This window comes from Xiphophorus hellerii, chromosome 3 (genome assembly GCF_003331165.1).
Source record: "Xiphophorus hellerii strain 12219 chromosome 3, Xiphophorus_hellerii-4.1, whole genome shotgun sequence".
Taxonomy (NCBI): Eukaryota; Metazoa; Chordata; class Actinopteri; order Cyprinodontiformes; family Poeciliidae; genus Xiphophorus; species Xiphophorus hellerii.
Genome location: NC_045674.1, coordinates 8,467,960 through 8,482,384, shown reverse-complemented (window position 1 = coordinate 8,482,384; position 14,425 = coordinate 8,467,960). Strand labels below are relative to the sequence as shown.

General features: G+C 36.6%; 2 protein-coding genes across 4 annotated transcripts; one reads left to right on the top strand and one right to left on the bottom strand.

The window, feature by feature from the left end:
• The first annotated feature begins 4,318 nt into the window (after positions 1 to 4,318).
• On the top strand, positions 4,319 to 9,388 carry mecr (mitochondrial trans-2-enoyl-CoA reductase). 3 transcript variants are annotated; one of them, XM_032558635.1, is made up of 10 exons: positions 4,319 to 4,631; positions 6,528 to 6,625; positions 6,722 to 6,853; positions 6,938 to 7,081; positions 7,287 to 7,389; positions 7,502 to 7,604; positions 7,693 to 7,766; positions 7,865 to 7,925; positions 8,912 to 8,984; positions 9,128 to 9,388. In XM_032558635.1, exons 1-10 carry the CDS (start codon positions 4,441 to 4,443, stop codon positions 9,178 to 9,180), a joined length of 1,032 nt encoding a protein of 343 aa, XP_032414526.1. In that variant the 5' UTR covers positions 4,319 to 4,440; the 3' UTR covers positions 9,181 to 9,388. The 3 variants fall into 3 exon arrangements, with proteins under 3 accessions (XP_032414526.1, XP_032414525.1, XP_032414527.1); XM_032558634.1 differs by having other exon boundaries at positions 9,078 to 9,388; XM_032558636.1 differs by lacking the exon at positions 4,319 to 4,631 and adding an exon at positions 4,646 to 4,863 and having other exon boundaries at positions 9,078 to 9,388.
• Positions 9,389 to 9,592: 204 nt separating this feature from the next.
• smpdl3b (sphingomyelin phosphodiesterase acid like 3B) lies at positions 9,593 to 13,934 on the bottom strand. The gene is made up of 8 exons (XM_032558633.1): positions 13,824 to 13,934; positions 13,501 to 13,714; positions 12,281 to 12,378; positions 12,038 to 12,181; positions 11,760 to 11,929; positions 11,204 to 11,384; positions 10,993 to 11,126; positions 9,593 to 10,835 (listed from the first exon to the last, which is right to left on the bottom strand). Exons 1-8 carry the CDS (start codon positions 13,909 to 13,911, stop codon positions 10,476 to 10,478), a joined length of 1,389 nt encoding a protein of 462 aa, XP_032414524.1. The 5' UTR covers positions 13,912 to 13,934; the 3' UTR covers positions 9,593 to 10,475.
• Between the last annotated feature and the right edge of the window lie 491 nt (positions 13,935 to 14,425).

Here is a 14,425-nt window from a genome sequence, read left to right as displayed (position 1 = left end):
TAGCTAATGGGTTGTGTGGGGAGGGAGGGACAGGGTGTTGATTTGGAAAGAAAAAAAGAAAAAAAAAAACACAAAACGGGTTTAAGGGTATAGGTATAGGCAATGCACTGTTGTGAGATTTGCCAATATTGCTGTTGACCATCCAGATTTCTGGGGCCAAATGAATGTCAGACCAAAAAGTGTTTTCTGGGTTTTGGTCAATTATTTTGTTTTATAATTTGATTTTTATCTTTTTAGTACTCAGCATTTTGCTGGCTGTTCTGGTCTACCTCACTAGTGCATGTTAGGTCTGATATTTATAGATATCTGATTTTAGTTGGGATTAAATCAAATCCTTTTTGCACTACAGAATGTATACAGGATGAAAACTATCCATCATATACCATCATAAAGAGTAACTCATCAACCTGACCTGCAGCGATTCAATTTCATGCTCTGCTGCACTGTACGCGTGTACTTTAAGACCTGAGAAATTAAAACCACCTTGTGGTTGTTGGGTAAAACCATGTGGTCAATAGACTTCTACAGCACTCTTTTCATTTCAGCCAAATCTTGACAGCACAAAACCAATATTCTCACCTCATCAGAGTCTCAATCTGTTGCTTTGTTTCCTGTCACGATGTCCAAACATCAGAAGCTTGCAGAAAGTCCCTGATGTCCTGACAATGTTTAAAATTATGTGATGCCTGGCCTACAGAGGGCAGCACAATGCTGCTGTCTGGCTTGAATTCAGTTAGTCTTCATTTCTGGGTTTTCTTAGACACTTTCATCTGTCTTTGAACATCTCTCGTTCTGTCTTTACTGGCTGATCTGTAAAAGTCTGTTGCTTTATGACTATTGTAAGTTGGATTTGACTGAATTTTCTCAGGATTGAATTATACGTACATAGCATAAATATTTGAGCTTCTACTGAGTTACTGAGTGAGGGCTCCAGCTTTACTCTAGATGCTTAAAATTAAAAACAGAAATGAGGCAAAAATCGGACATGATGTTTCTTGTGAGCTAGCTGCTGCTGTTATTTTTTTATGTCCAGTTTGATCTATTTCTAGGTAGATATTTAAGACACTGTGTAGGCTTTTGACTCAGGAGCACCCAGCCTGCAAGGAGAAGCATGTAGACCTAGCTAGTCAAACAGCATATTACTCCCGTTTTACAGGAGATGCTGACTGATACTTTAACACCCAATTAATATATATGTAAAATTATTCTAGAGCCTTTTTAAGAAATGCATACTACTTATTTATTTTCATCCGAAAGCAGTGCATCTTCACCCTGTGCTCCTTTTGAAGCCTGCCAGCAATGAATGTTTGAGTAGAGATCATCATATAAAACACAAATGGGTCGGTGAAAGCTTGAAAAAGATCTGGTTTACAATCTTAACATCATGGTACTCTTGCTGCTGTGTACATATGTGCTTGAAAGATCATTCCCTTAATTTAATTTGGCCTGAATGCAAGGTAACAGTACTATATTGCAACATAAGAATATGAATATGCAATACATACTGTGCAGGTACATAGAATAATGAAGACTGATCTAAACTGTGAGGATTTTCTTTTCCTTGTTTATCCTTGATTTTTTTTTTTTTTTTTTAGTATATTATTTTTTATGCGCAATGAGCCTTTTAGGAGAAAAGCTCATTGTTATTCCTATCTATGCCAAACCCAATGCAATGCCACTCTGCTCTAATCATGTGTAAGATGCATTAGTATGTTTTCTATATTTCATTTTTGTTGCGCCTGGACATGTTTAATGTTTTTATATAAGATTTTAATGTTTTTACATGCTATGAAAATACCTCCTCTTAAGCTCACCTCAGGAATTGTTAATCTGAAAACTCAGGGATGGTTTTAGATTGAATTTGAGGAGTCAGTGTTCACTCCAGAACAAGCTAGGATTAAATGCTCATTTAACAAAATGTGAAAAATGTAACAAAGAAGCCAAACTACTGAAAATGGCTTTGTGAGTGTCTTGATGCTCATTTTGTTTTTTTAAACATGGTGAAAATTTATTGGCAAATTTTTTAAACTTTTGGTCAGGAAAGCAATCTTGCCCTAACATTGTATATCAACACAGAGTAATGGTGTTTTTTACATCTCCTTTGCCTAATATGAAGAAAGTGTTCTACTATTGTTGTATTCTTTCCTCTGTAATCGTTGTAGATTGGGATAAAAGTAGGATATTTTAAAGGGACTGGGGCTAGTAGTATATAATCGTTGTCTCATCTCAACACGTTGATAATTGGTGTTTCAGACTATCAATGCTTATGACAAAAAGAATGTGCCACAAATGACTTAACACACAAATAACTTATTTTATTCCAAGTGGATTTTCCACAAATTCAGAATGTGTGACGTTAAATCATTCAAAAGTATGATTTAGTTGTTGAATCATTTCACTCAAGAATTATTGGAATGCAAGACCTTACATTAAGTGAATATCTTTCATTTACAGTGCCAGTATATACATCAATTTTAGCAATTCACTCTCTTTTCCTTATTTGTCACTTATCTGAGCACTGAACTTCATTTGTTAAACTGACTTAGGCAATGTTTACATGTAATTCTCAAATTTGGAGTAAGTTAAACTGCTATTAAGGGTTAGGAATTAATTAGTTGTACTTTGCTATCTCAAATTATAACATTGAACCTCAGAAGTTATAAAAACCTACAAATTTATTGTCAAGTACTTGGTTCCTTTAAAGTGCATCAGCTTGTACGACTAGCCCAGGGTAACGTTTGAAGCAAATCAAGGCATTTTAATAGTTTTTCTTTTTGTACTCATGTTGTTTTTGACCATCAGTCAGTTCATTTGTGGTGTTATTGTATTTTATAAGACATATTTCTACAGAGCTACATCAGAAAAATGTGCATTTACTATTAATGAATGTATTAGTATTTACTGTCATAAAACTCGCAATTATCTGTAACTCAGGAAATTTAATGATTATAGTCTGTCAGTGATGAGCGGCATGTGAGATTTTCAAAGTAGTTTCTATATGTAAAATGTTGCTTCATTTCATAATAAACTTGTCAATATTATTTTCTTGCAGCTTTTCATTTTAAAATCTATGTCGTCAAGAGTCCTGTTTTGTTACTTCTGAAGTCAACTCAGTGACTACAATCAAAAGCAATGTATTTATCATGCTGTTACATATTCTGTCTACCTCTTGTACACCTCACATGAACTTTAATACATAGAAAATACATATAGGTTTTAATGTAATTTATGCATTTCCAAAATTTAAAACAATAACTTGCTGTCAGGAGAAGGACTTGGAAAAAAAAGGTAATTAGATGAGATACTAATTGTTATCTTATTTTCTTTTCTTAAGTATTTCTTTTTTATTTTTGACCAGGAAAGATCCAGAGATTTAAATTTTCACAAGAGTGCTGACAATATAAAAGCAGCTCACAATGCAGCTGAAATATAACACTCAGAGTTGACACAGTAAAGAACATAAAAAGGTTTTCATTTGCAAACTTATCAATTTATATAAAAAGGTTTTACAATGTTGAAAGATTGTGATATAAATTCAACTCAATATGGAGCTGATTCTATAAAGTATAATATCTGAAGGCTTAAGTACTAGCTACTTGGTGCATTTAATAGAAATAGGCAATATACATAAACCTGAAACTACTGCACTTTTGAGGAAATAGGATTTTTAGTATGAAGGAAGAAGGACCCTCCCATTCAACATAAGAATACAACATGGTATGAAAAACATAAATTGGTAGATTGTACCAAGTGTATGTTGGCACTGTGGACATACAGGACACATGAGACATAAATGTAGCATATATACAAATCGTTCACCAGCTCTAAAAGAAAATATGATTCTAGAGCAGTTTTAACTTGCTTTTTTACCAACTGCTTGATGTATGATCAAGCATGATGAGATCATACATCAAGCATGATGTATGATCTGTATGACACTGCTTTGATAATCACTTGATGAGGATGACATTCAATTAGCCTCCAATAATGAAGTGAAGAATTTCTATGCTATTTTTGACAAGGCTATGTCACTTAAATCCCATTCTAAACAAGTTTTTAGGATTTTCTTATTTCATCTCCGGAATATTGCCAGAATCAAACTATCTCATTATTTTGAGATAGTATCTTATTATAATGAGATAATTTATATATATATATATTTTTAACAGAGTGGAGGAAACTGGCTTCCATAAGGTTCACGTTTCATGAAGTGAAAAAACAAGAAATTAATTTCTCTCGACTTTGAGACAGAGTCATGTAGTACCGCGAATATCCATTAGGGGCGCTAATCTCTATTTATATTTTCAATGACAACCTCGTGCAAAACAAACATGGCTGCCGCCGCTACACTAGTCTCGCAGTCTAATGCTGCCTTAAATTACAGCTATTATTAAAAATATATGTATTACTACTAGCTGTGAAGTTGTATTTTGCGTTAAAATGGGGCTTCCGGTTCTCTCGGCTATTTTCAGAAGCCGGGTAGTTTGTGAAAGAGGCATTCTGGCTCTTTTGAATTGTCCGAAGCACATGAAAGCTAGAGTTTCTCTCTTCAGCCATTCAGCTGGACGCTGCGCACAGACCTGTCAAGCTCTGATCTACAGAAAACACGGAGACCCTTCTGGAGTGGTTGAGTAAGAATATGCGTCTGGAAAAAAAAACATTAAAGATTAAGTTTTTCTTTATATTGCAAAGAAGACTTACCTCTCTTTGGATCCATGTTGGGGCTGCACAGCGGCCGTAGTTGGTAGCACTGTTACCTTGCAACAAGAAGGTCCTGGGTTCGATTCCCTGCCCGGGTCTTTCAGCACGGAGTTTGTGGGTTCTCTCCGCCTTCCTCCCACAGTCCAAAAACATGACTGTCAGGTTAATTGGTGTTTCTAAATTCTCCCTAGGTGTGAGTGTGTGCGTGGTTGTTTTTCCTGTCTCTGTGTTTCCCTGCGACAGACTGGCGACCTGTCCAGGGTGTCCAGGGAACGTTAGCTGGAGATAGGCACCAGCACTAGGGACAAGGGTGTAAGAAAATGGATGGGTCCATGTTGCTTACCTCGTATGTCTCCTCAGTGCATCACATCTGTTGCATCTCCCCTCTCTGTGGTTGTTGTCTTGCTTTGTGCTCATAAGTGTCCGCCGAGGTTCTTGTATGGGAAATCCCTGAGTAGGACCGGGGTTGTGGTGAATGTTTTTCCCCCTCGATCACAGTCTCACCTTGCAGGGGACTGATGACATTGCAGCCCACACACCAACTATAACAGCTTGTTTTCATGATTGAAAACATTCAATCAGTTTTATGATTGACACATAAACAACATTGTATGATTGATACAATCACGCCTACCATATGAAAACAGATGTTTTTACACATCAACATAAATTAATGCACTTATATTAAAAGAAACGTTTTGAATTTATTTAACAACCCACAAAGAGATACCTTGAGTTTATTTTGTTCACTATTTTTATTGATCCCTTTCACTTTTATTTCTTGAGATAATAAACTCCTGTCTCACAGTTTCATAGGGCTGGATTTGCCATTTTCCCAATCCCACTTTACTGACATTGGTTTTGATCATTAAGAAAAACTAAACTTTAGTAATTGTCTACGGTAACAATTGTTTTTTTTAACTCATTCTAGGGCAATGAGAGCAGGTGGGAAGAAAACTAAAGCAATTTTAAACCAAAACCAAACAACAGAAACCAGTACATAATACTTTCTAACTGTTCAGGCCTTCCACTGAAACTGTACTTTCAGCAACTTAATATTGAGGTAAAACATAGTGCATTAGTTAAATTATGAATGACTACAGACTTGTAAGTTGACAGTTTTGTGTATTTTATTTTTTTTTATAAAAAAAACATATTTTGACATGTTTTTAATTCTGGATGGAGTCATTGACAGAGAGCTATTGGCAGTTTTACTGATGTGTATTTGGGTTTTATTCACCAAAGGAAGCACTTAGTTCAATTTTTAACAGTTTTTCTCACTCACTAACTTTATGTAATCTTTGTTTTGCTCTTTGAGAGAAAGTAGTTCTGACTACTTATGTGTGTGGCTGCGTATATTTCCTGATGACATTCTTAAGTTTGTTACCTCTTTAATTGTTCTTTCCCACTAAATCAATATGCCTGATTTATGAGGTGTTTTTTGACCTGGATTGCTGCAACTTACTGTATCTGTCCCTTTTTATTTCCCTTAGAAAGTACCCCTGGTTTTGTGCTTAATTGTTTCTTTTTTTGTAGTGTCATTGAAATTAACGTCATGTGTTACTGTGCTTTTTTGTTTTAAATTCCATTGAAGGTACCCTTGGGTACAGATGTTTTTGTGTAGCAAACCTAAATGGAAGGATTGATTGAGCTATGAACTCTGCTTTTCCTTTTTTTTTTTCATAAAGAGTACATATGGCACAGTTTTTTTTTCCACTTTTTCCCGATATTCATGTTATTCTGACTGTAAAGCAACATAATAAGACTAAAGATATCATGGTCTGTGTTTTTTAACTGAATGTGTATTGTATTTTTTTCCATTCCAGGTTGGAAGATGTACCAGTGCATCAAACAGGTGCAAAGGAAGTCCTGGTTAAACTGCTGGCATCTCCAATAAATCCATCTGACATAAACATGATTCAAGGTATTGGTTGGTTTCATTCCACATAATGCAACAACAAAAAAAACTACATTATTATGAAAATACTATTGGAATTCTAACAGTTTTTTGTGGTTTTAGGTACCTATTCTATTCTGCCAGACCTTCCTGCCGTTGGTGGCAATGAGGGAGTGGCTCAGGTTTTAGAAGTGGGCAGTCAGGTGAAGTCTCTTAAAGCAGGAGACTGGGTAATCCCCAGAGACGCAGGACTTGGTAAATTAAAACGATTCCTTAGTTTAAGACAGTAACATTTTCTGTTATCTTTTTGATCTGTTTTTGTTTGATTTGTGTGAGCAGGAACATGGAGGACAGAGGCAGTGTTAGCTGAAGATGACGTTATCTCAGTACCAAACGACATTCCTCTGCTCTCTGCTGCCACACTGGGAGTCAATCCCTGCACCGCCATCAGGATGCTCTCTGACTTTGAAGATTTGAAGCCAGGTAAGGTTTTACACACGTAATCCATATGTTCTTATTTCACCAAACTCTAAATCATTGGGGTTTCTAGTTTCATAAAAGCACCTCGGTATTCATTCGGAGTGAAGACATTTTTCACTACATTCATTGCAAATTTTTTATGATAAATAAAATTTTGTTGTGGAGGTGTCTTGACAATATCATTTTCCTAAATTTTCTGCCCTAATAGGAGACTCTGTGATCCAGAATGCAGCCAATAGTGGAGTAGGGCAGGCTGTCATACAAATTGCTGCTGCAAGAGGAATAAACACCATAAATGTTATTCGAGACAGGTAAAATGCCATTTAAGCAGCCAAATTTAACAACATTTTTATTAACCTTTTAAATATTTTTTTCTTCTTTTAAACCATGCTGAGGGTCTTGTTTGTTTCATACTCTCCAAAGGCCCGATTTCACACAACTCAGTGACAGGCTAAAGGCTATAGGTGCCAGTCATGTAATCAAAGAAGAGAGCCTGAGGCGACCAGAGATGAAGGAACTGTTTAAGGTCTGTTGTTTTGAAGATAAGCCCACTGATAAAAATAGAGATGTGATGTGGTTTTGGCCTGTTGTTCATTGATACGTTTTTTTCACAGACATGTTCAAAGCCCAAACTGGCTTTAAATGGTGTCGGAGGAAAGAGTGCAACAGAATTGCTTCGTCATCTACAGTGAGCATCTTAGATAGTCTTTATTCATATATCTTTTTTTTTAGTCTTAACAAATGGCCTGTTATTTTTCTTTTCCATTCATTTGATTCTGTTTCTAGAGTTGGAGGGTCTATGGTGACATACGGAGGAATGTCTAAGCAGCCGGTGACTGTTCCCGTGGTAAGGCATCACTTTAAACGATAAGAACAGAAAAAAGATAGATACAGTGACTTACAAAATTATTGATATGTCTTTAACATTTTCACATTTTGTCACATCACTACCATGTATTTTACTGGCATAATTATGAAGTGAAGGAAAATAAAAATCTTAAATGCATTTCTATCCAATAATAGATTCTTTGCAAATTTCTATCCAATAATTTCAGAATGACATTTTGTTGCAGTTTTGGCAGCAAGTATTTTGGCGCTTGTCTCTACTCGCTTTTCTTATTTTGAAACTAAAACTACTACCAGTTCTCCATTGAAACAAAAATGATCAGGAATTGAAAGGGACCCCTTGTTTTAATTTTTTAGCTATAGATTCTCAATTTGAAGTATTTCTGGACATTAACCAGGCAACTCTAAAACATAATCAAGCTTCAATCTAAAACACTCCTCTACAGATCTGGCTGTGTAATGTAAATCTCTACAGCTCCTCCAGAGTTACCAGAGGACTCTTGGCTGCATGTCTGATTAGAAAAGCTCTCAATTTGATATGGTGTCAGTTTATAGGCAGATGGTTATGGCTTGGGTGGTTTGTAGTTTGAATAGACCTATTTGAGATGTTTACAGCTTGGGATATTGTTTTAAAGCCTAATCCTGCCGTTAACTTATCAACAAGTCTCTGATAGGTCTCCTGTGTTCTTTGGCCTTGAGTAACAGAGTAATCTACACACAGGTGGACTTTCTTAATAAAATTAATAAAGTTGCTGCATTGGGTTTTATTTTCGAGTATCAAAGTTAAAGGGCTTGAATGTGTACGTATGTCACCCTTTTAGAAAATTAATTTTAAAAATAGATGACTATCCTTTTCAAACATTCAGATAAAATCAGAAATGTGAGAAATGTTTAGGGATATGAATACTTTTGCGAGTCACTGAAAATTAGATTAGCTGTTGCTGAAATGTTTTCCAGTTGTACACTAATTCAATATGGTGTCTCTAGAGTGCTCTCATTTTTAAGGATGTAAAAGTTCGGGGGTTTTGGGTGACACAGTGGAAGAAAGATCACTCTCACGGTAAGCAAGCATATTACCTGCTGTGTGAAATGAGAGTGAGAGTATCACAAAGAACTTTTAAAATAGGTTTGCTGTTATAATTTTTTTCCCTAGATGGGAAGGCATTCAGAGCCATGCTGGATGAACTATGCTCTCTCATCCAGCAGGGGAAGCTAACAGCTCCTGCCTGCACAGAGGTGCGCATACAAGACTATAAAAAGGCACTGGATGCAGCCATGCAACCTTTTTCTTCCCGTAAACAGATCTTAATTATGTGAATGTTCTGCTTTCATTAACCAGTCACCACAATGTTGTGACAGAAGTGAGTGAACTAAAGTGTAACCTGAGGCCCATGTCACATTATTGTTGATCCAGTTACCAGTAAACCAGTTACTGTGCTCAATAAACATGCTTTCTCAACAGCCTCAAAGTTCGCTGTCTGTCTTTTCACCTCATAGTAATGCTTCTCGGTGTTCGGTTTACAAGCAGTAACAAAAATCATATCAAACCTTTATTTGAACATAGGAGATAGCAAAAGCTATAAAAATACTCAGATAACAGCTATCTGTCTTGCTCAACAACAAATCACTGCGCTTCTAAAAAAAAAGAAATATGAAGAGGAGCAACACTGTTATCAGGAAGTGTATTTATTGCTGCAGAAATAAAAGTGCAGTGAGGTGGTTTTTTTTGTTGTCTTTATCTCTCCATTTAAATAACAGTTTCAGTGGAGAAAACATTTACCATAACTTCCTTCAAAGTTTTGAGTTATGAGAATACAATTGTTATGCACAGTCTAATTTAAGCTGAATGTCAATTACAATATTTTTTTAATGTGTAAGTGAAAACCTGAAACCACTTCTACATTAGACGTTTACAAGAAATGTCAACAGAGACCTGTCACTGTTATATATGGGTGCTGTTATTCTGGAGTCTCCAATATCTGTTGCTCTATGAACTAAGGTGTTTTCTCAGCTTTTATTTTAGGTGTGTAACATACAGTTTGATGTTCTTTGCCTCCTGAAGCTATTGCTGCATGACTTTGCAGCACAAACTATCTTCCAGTAAAGTGTGCCACATTAAATTCAGCTCATCAACTTATATATGCATTAAAATAAATGAACACTTAATTCTCCATTAATATTGATGGACACAATTCTCTGTGAAAAGCCAGCTTCGTTAGCAGTTAACTTATGTGTATTACCTTCGTTACTGAGGGTGACCGAGCTTCCGCAGTTTTCTTCTTCATTGTGTAGGCCATGATATAGAGACAGCATATTTTTATATATGTAAATAATTTTTATGTTATGTACAGTTATTACTTTTAGAGGAACTGATTACCCATAATCATAAAAATTAACAAAAATAAACATCTGAAACATCATTTGTGATAAATCTGTTTATGCATTTTTTGGATTGAATGCCTGAAATAAATAAGCTTTTTAATAATATTAAAATTAATTTAAATGCACCTCTAAATGTCTTAGAAACAAACTGCGATGCTGATCATCTCTATCACCCAGCGACCAACACAGTTGCTGCCATAGAAACAACCAGCAGCAGCCCTCCATAAATAGAAACGGCTCCTTCCTTCAACAGACATTGCTCATACCTCTTAAAGTCTACTTCTCTTGCTGCACATACATGATCAACACGGCAGTCGCCGTCACACTCTGTCAGGTCATAGCTGACAGAGTTGAACTCATAGTACTTCTGCAGGTAGCAGCGATCAGCCGCCATGCGTTCCAGAACCTGGTGCATGGAGCCTGGAGAAGCATCGGGTACTCTGAAGCTCTCTGTCAGACGGTACTCTTTCTCCCAGCGTTCTGCGTCTGCATTGGCGTGTGTGAGGTTCAGATAATATGTCACCACATCCTGTTCACACAATGGGGTTGAAAGACAACACGAAGCAGAACATTAAGAGTGAGAAGTATTATTTTTCTGGAGAGCTTATAAACTCCTAACATAAAAACAGTGTCACCCTCAAGCTATGGCTCCCATTGAAACGATTGCATGAGAGAGCATTACTTACTTTCACTAGCAATGTTTCAGTGTCATATTCAAAAACACGAATCCCAGGGTTGTTAGCTCCGTCCTTGACACCAGGAAGTGTTGTTTCCCATGGTGTGATGCCTGGGCTCAGAAACATTGCACTTATGGGCAAGCCTGTGAAAACAAAGTTCAAGTCTAACAGTTGCAAAGAAATAGCATTTCAAATGCAGTCGCGAAACACTTTGATGTACCTTTTGTGGTGTAGAACATGCGAAAGCTGTCAGTATGATGATGGCCAAAGAACTGCCCGATTATAACCGAATGATGCTTCTGAATCAGTTCCAAATATTTCGTGTTGAACTTTTGTGTGAACCATGATATACTTCTTTTCTTCTCAAAGAAACCTGGAGGAACATGACCAATGATGTAGACCTGAGAAAGTAAACCAAGTAAAGTTAGCTCAAATAACTGCTTAGTTTTCTTTATTCATGTTAGAATTAAAACAAACAAAAGAGGTTTATTCTTTCAAACTTGGCCATTTTTACACATTGCTTAGTCATGTAAAAAAATTATTAAGAAATGTTCATGTCATTTTTATCTCTGGAAGAGAAAGTGATTAACTTACAGGTAAATCCCTCAAATGTCATTCTTTAAATAAAATATATCGACAGAAATGTCCATCCTGCCCACTAACAACTAGTGTCACTCCATGCACCCACATTTTTTAGTGTGGGTATTAAATTTTAGCAGGTTCTGTTTTTTCATGACTGTTTATATCGCTTGCACATACAATGTCACGCTTTATACCTTCTCTTTGTTGTTGCTGGCTGCTGTAAGGGTCTGATCCAACCAGCTAAACTGACCTGCTGGATCTTCATCATTCATGGTCACCTTGTTCTGATAGTAGTAGAGGTTGGTGTTGAGGACCAACACTCTGTAACCTGCTCGGTTCAGGAGTTTTTCTGTGTAATATCCACCTAATCGAAAAAATACATACAGTGTATTTCACTGCCTAGTTTTGCTATGAACCGTGCAGGTGTTAACATTACAAACTGATCTTTGGAGAACAAATGTGCAAGAGTCACCGTTTTTAAATGTTTCTTTGGAGTCTGCCTCCAGCCAACCACGCCACATTTCTGCTATTTTGTCATAGATGGAGTTTGGGCCTGGAGGAAGTTGACTCTTGGGGTGGTAGTCATGGTTCCCCAGTGCAGAGTACACTTTTGTATCTGTAAAAGACATATGATCAAAACATTTCATTTATTAGATTAAATGTGTAGATATTGGTGTTAAATTGTTTTCTATATAAGCACCCAATGATGTCTTACTTGGAAACACCTCAGTTATGATCTGAGTGAGATTGCCAATGATGTTGATCACCTTCTCTTCTCCTAGATCCTCATTTGGGACATGCGGGGTGTCATCTCTGTAATGTTTTAAAATAACCATTTTAAGGATTAAAAACTCAAAAAGAGGGAACTGGTTGTTTCAATTCAAAAATGCAGTGATGGTTTCTGGAATCAGTCATAACAAGTGATGTTAGATAGCTAAATTAGTTCATTATTGCTTCTTGGTATGTCTGCTAAGGGGGGATTGGTAGCCCAACTGCGTTATACACATTGAAGGCAATCGAGAAAAAAAAAACACACAACTGCATTAAGTTTGGTATTCAATGTCATGTGATTCACAGATTATTTTTGTTTTTGCAGTTTCTTTTTAAAATCTAGACCAGAGGACTGCAACCTGCAGCTCTGGAGCCACAAGTGGCTCTTTATAACTCTGGCTAAGAAGATGAAGAACAACTAATATTTATATATGCAGATGCAATAACAACAACATGCAGGTTTTGCATTTGCTAAGTAATGTCAGTTTTTTTTCTTGACATTAGTTTGGAAACATACTTTTATTTTTTCCCCACAATTTTCAACAAAGATCAAGAAGACAATGTCTCAATCTTCTGTTGTCAATATTGGTTTTAATTTTCTTTTAATACCAAAGAAGATAAATAAAATCTTTACTCTTCACAAATTGACAGCAAATCTCCTACAGTAGATATTAATCAAAAATCAGAAGTTTCTTTTTTTTATAAGGTCTTGTAGCATGTGACTCTAAACTTGGTTTTTAGCTGCACTGATGCTAAAATTGGCTCCAGAATCCTTTGTCTTGACTATTTTTGAGATTTCAATCTGTCTGTCTTTCTATCTACCTATTTGCTGTATCTTGGTTCTCATTGGTTCTTATAATGAGAAACAATGAGAACCAAAATAGGTGTTGAGCTGGAAGGGGGGGCTGCAGGAGGACATGTTAGCCCTGGACAAAGTTCATGCAAAAACCGTCACTGCCAATATATTTGGAAAAGCAAAATGATAGCATATGGTTTTCATTTAGTTGCAGGGCAATGATGAATCATAAGTCCCATATTTTCCTTTACTGTTTTGCAAAAAGGCAAACTTAAGTCGTGTTTCCTTTTATAGTCCTTCGGGTTAATCAGATTTAACCAGAAAGACGAATCCAGTTTTTCATCACAGCAGACCGATACATAGCCTACCCTGTCCACACAATGAAGTCTGGATCTGGCAGAATCCTCTTCATGGCGTAGACCGAGGAGTTGATCAGGTGCCATGGCGCGTCACAGGCATAGGCTCCAAATTTACCAGCACTGAGCGCTGGACGTTTACCGCTGGATGCGCACACTAGCTCCGGGTTATCCGTTAGTTTGTACGTCGGGTCCCAGTGCAAATCCGTGATATGCCAAAACCTCCCTGGATAAAACCAGCGCGTAATTACGCATAGTAAGTGACCTCTTTAAAGGTCATCTGATACCGGAGAGATTTAAGAAGTCTCACAATGTGCAATAACTTTGCTTCTTACCTGACAGTGCAAGAGCCTCTCCACAGAATAGACAAGTTAAAAGCAACCTTACAGGAGACATGTTGGACACCTTGTCAACGGGAAACATTCGACAAAAGCAAAGGAGAGGTTTAAAAGGCAAGTGATTAAAGGGCAAAGAACGATAAGATATCTAAACGTCGTCACCTTGACGTTTATAGCCAAATATCTCATGAAATCACTGCAGATGAAAAAATAAGCACGAGCATGCTATGACGTTATCATTTTCAATATGCGCAATTAATGCAATAGATAGAAAGCAGAGTGACGAATCACTTTATTTGGCTCTTTGACCCCGCACTGATCACTTCTCGTATGCCAGTTCAGAATCCAAACACTAAACAGTATATGGAACGAATGGGAGAAGGAACTGCCAGGAAAGGCATTCATACATAAACTATTTTTATGTGGGCTAAAGATATCCAGATACTGTTGCCAGTTAAGTAAGATCATGCTTCAGTCTACAATAAAGAGGTGTCCAGAGTACAAGTTGTATATCATCTGTGTATTACATATGGCTTTAGATTTATTTTGTCTTTGAATTATGGGAAAATATGAAAAAATAGATTTGATTCACAAATTCA

Coding starts and splice junctions, on each gene's coding strand:
- smpdl3b (XM_032558633.1), bottom strand. CDS start 13,911: ATGTTTCCCGTTGACAAGGTGTCCAACATGTCTCCTGTAAGGTTGCTT. Junction 11,127..11,203: donor CATGTTCTACACCACAAAAG/GTACATCAAAGT, acceptor TTGTTTTCACAG/GCTTGCCCATAAGTGCAATG. Junction 10,836..10,992: donor CTGAAACATTGCTAGTGAAA/GTAAGTAATGCT, acceptor TTGTGTGAACAG/GATGTGGTGACATATTATCT.
- mecr (XM_032558634.1), top strand. CDS start 4,441: ATGGGGCTTCCGGTTCTCTCGGCTATTTTCAGAAGCCGGGTAGTTTGT. Junction 6,626..6,721: donor TGACATAAACATGATTCAAG/GTATTGGTTGGT, acceptor TTGTGGTTTTAG/GTACCTATTCTATTCTGCCA. Junction 8,985..9,077: donor GAAGAAAGATCACTCTCACG/GTAAGCAAGCAT, acceptor TTTTTTCCCTAG/ATGGGAAGGCATTCAGAGCC.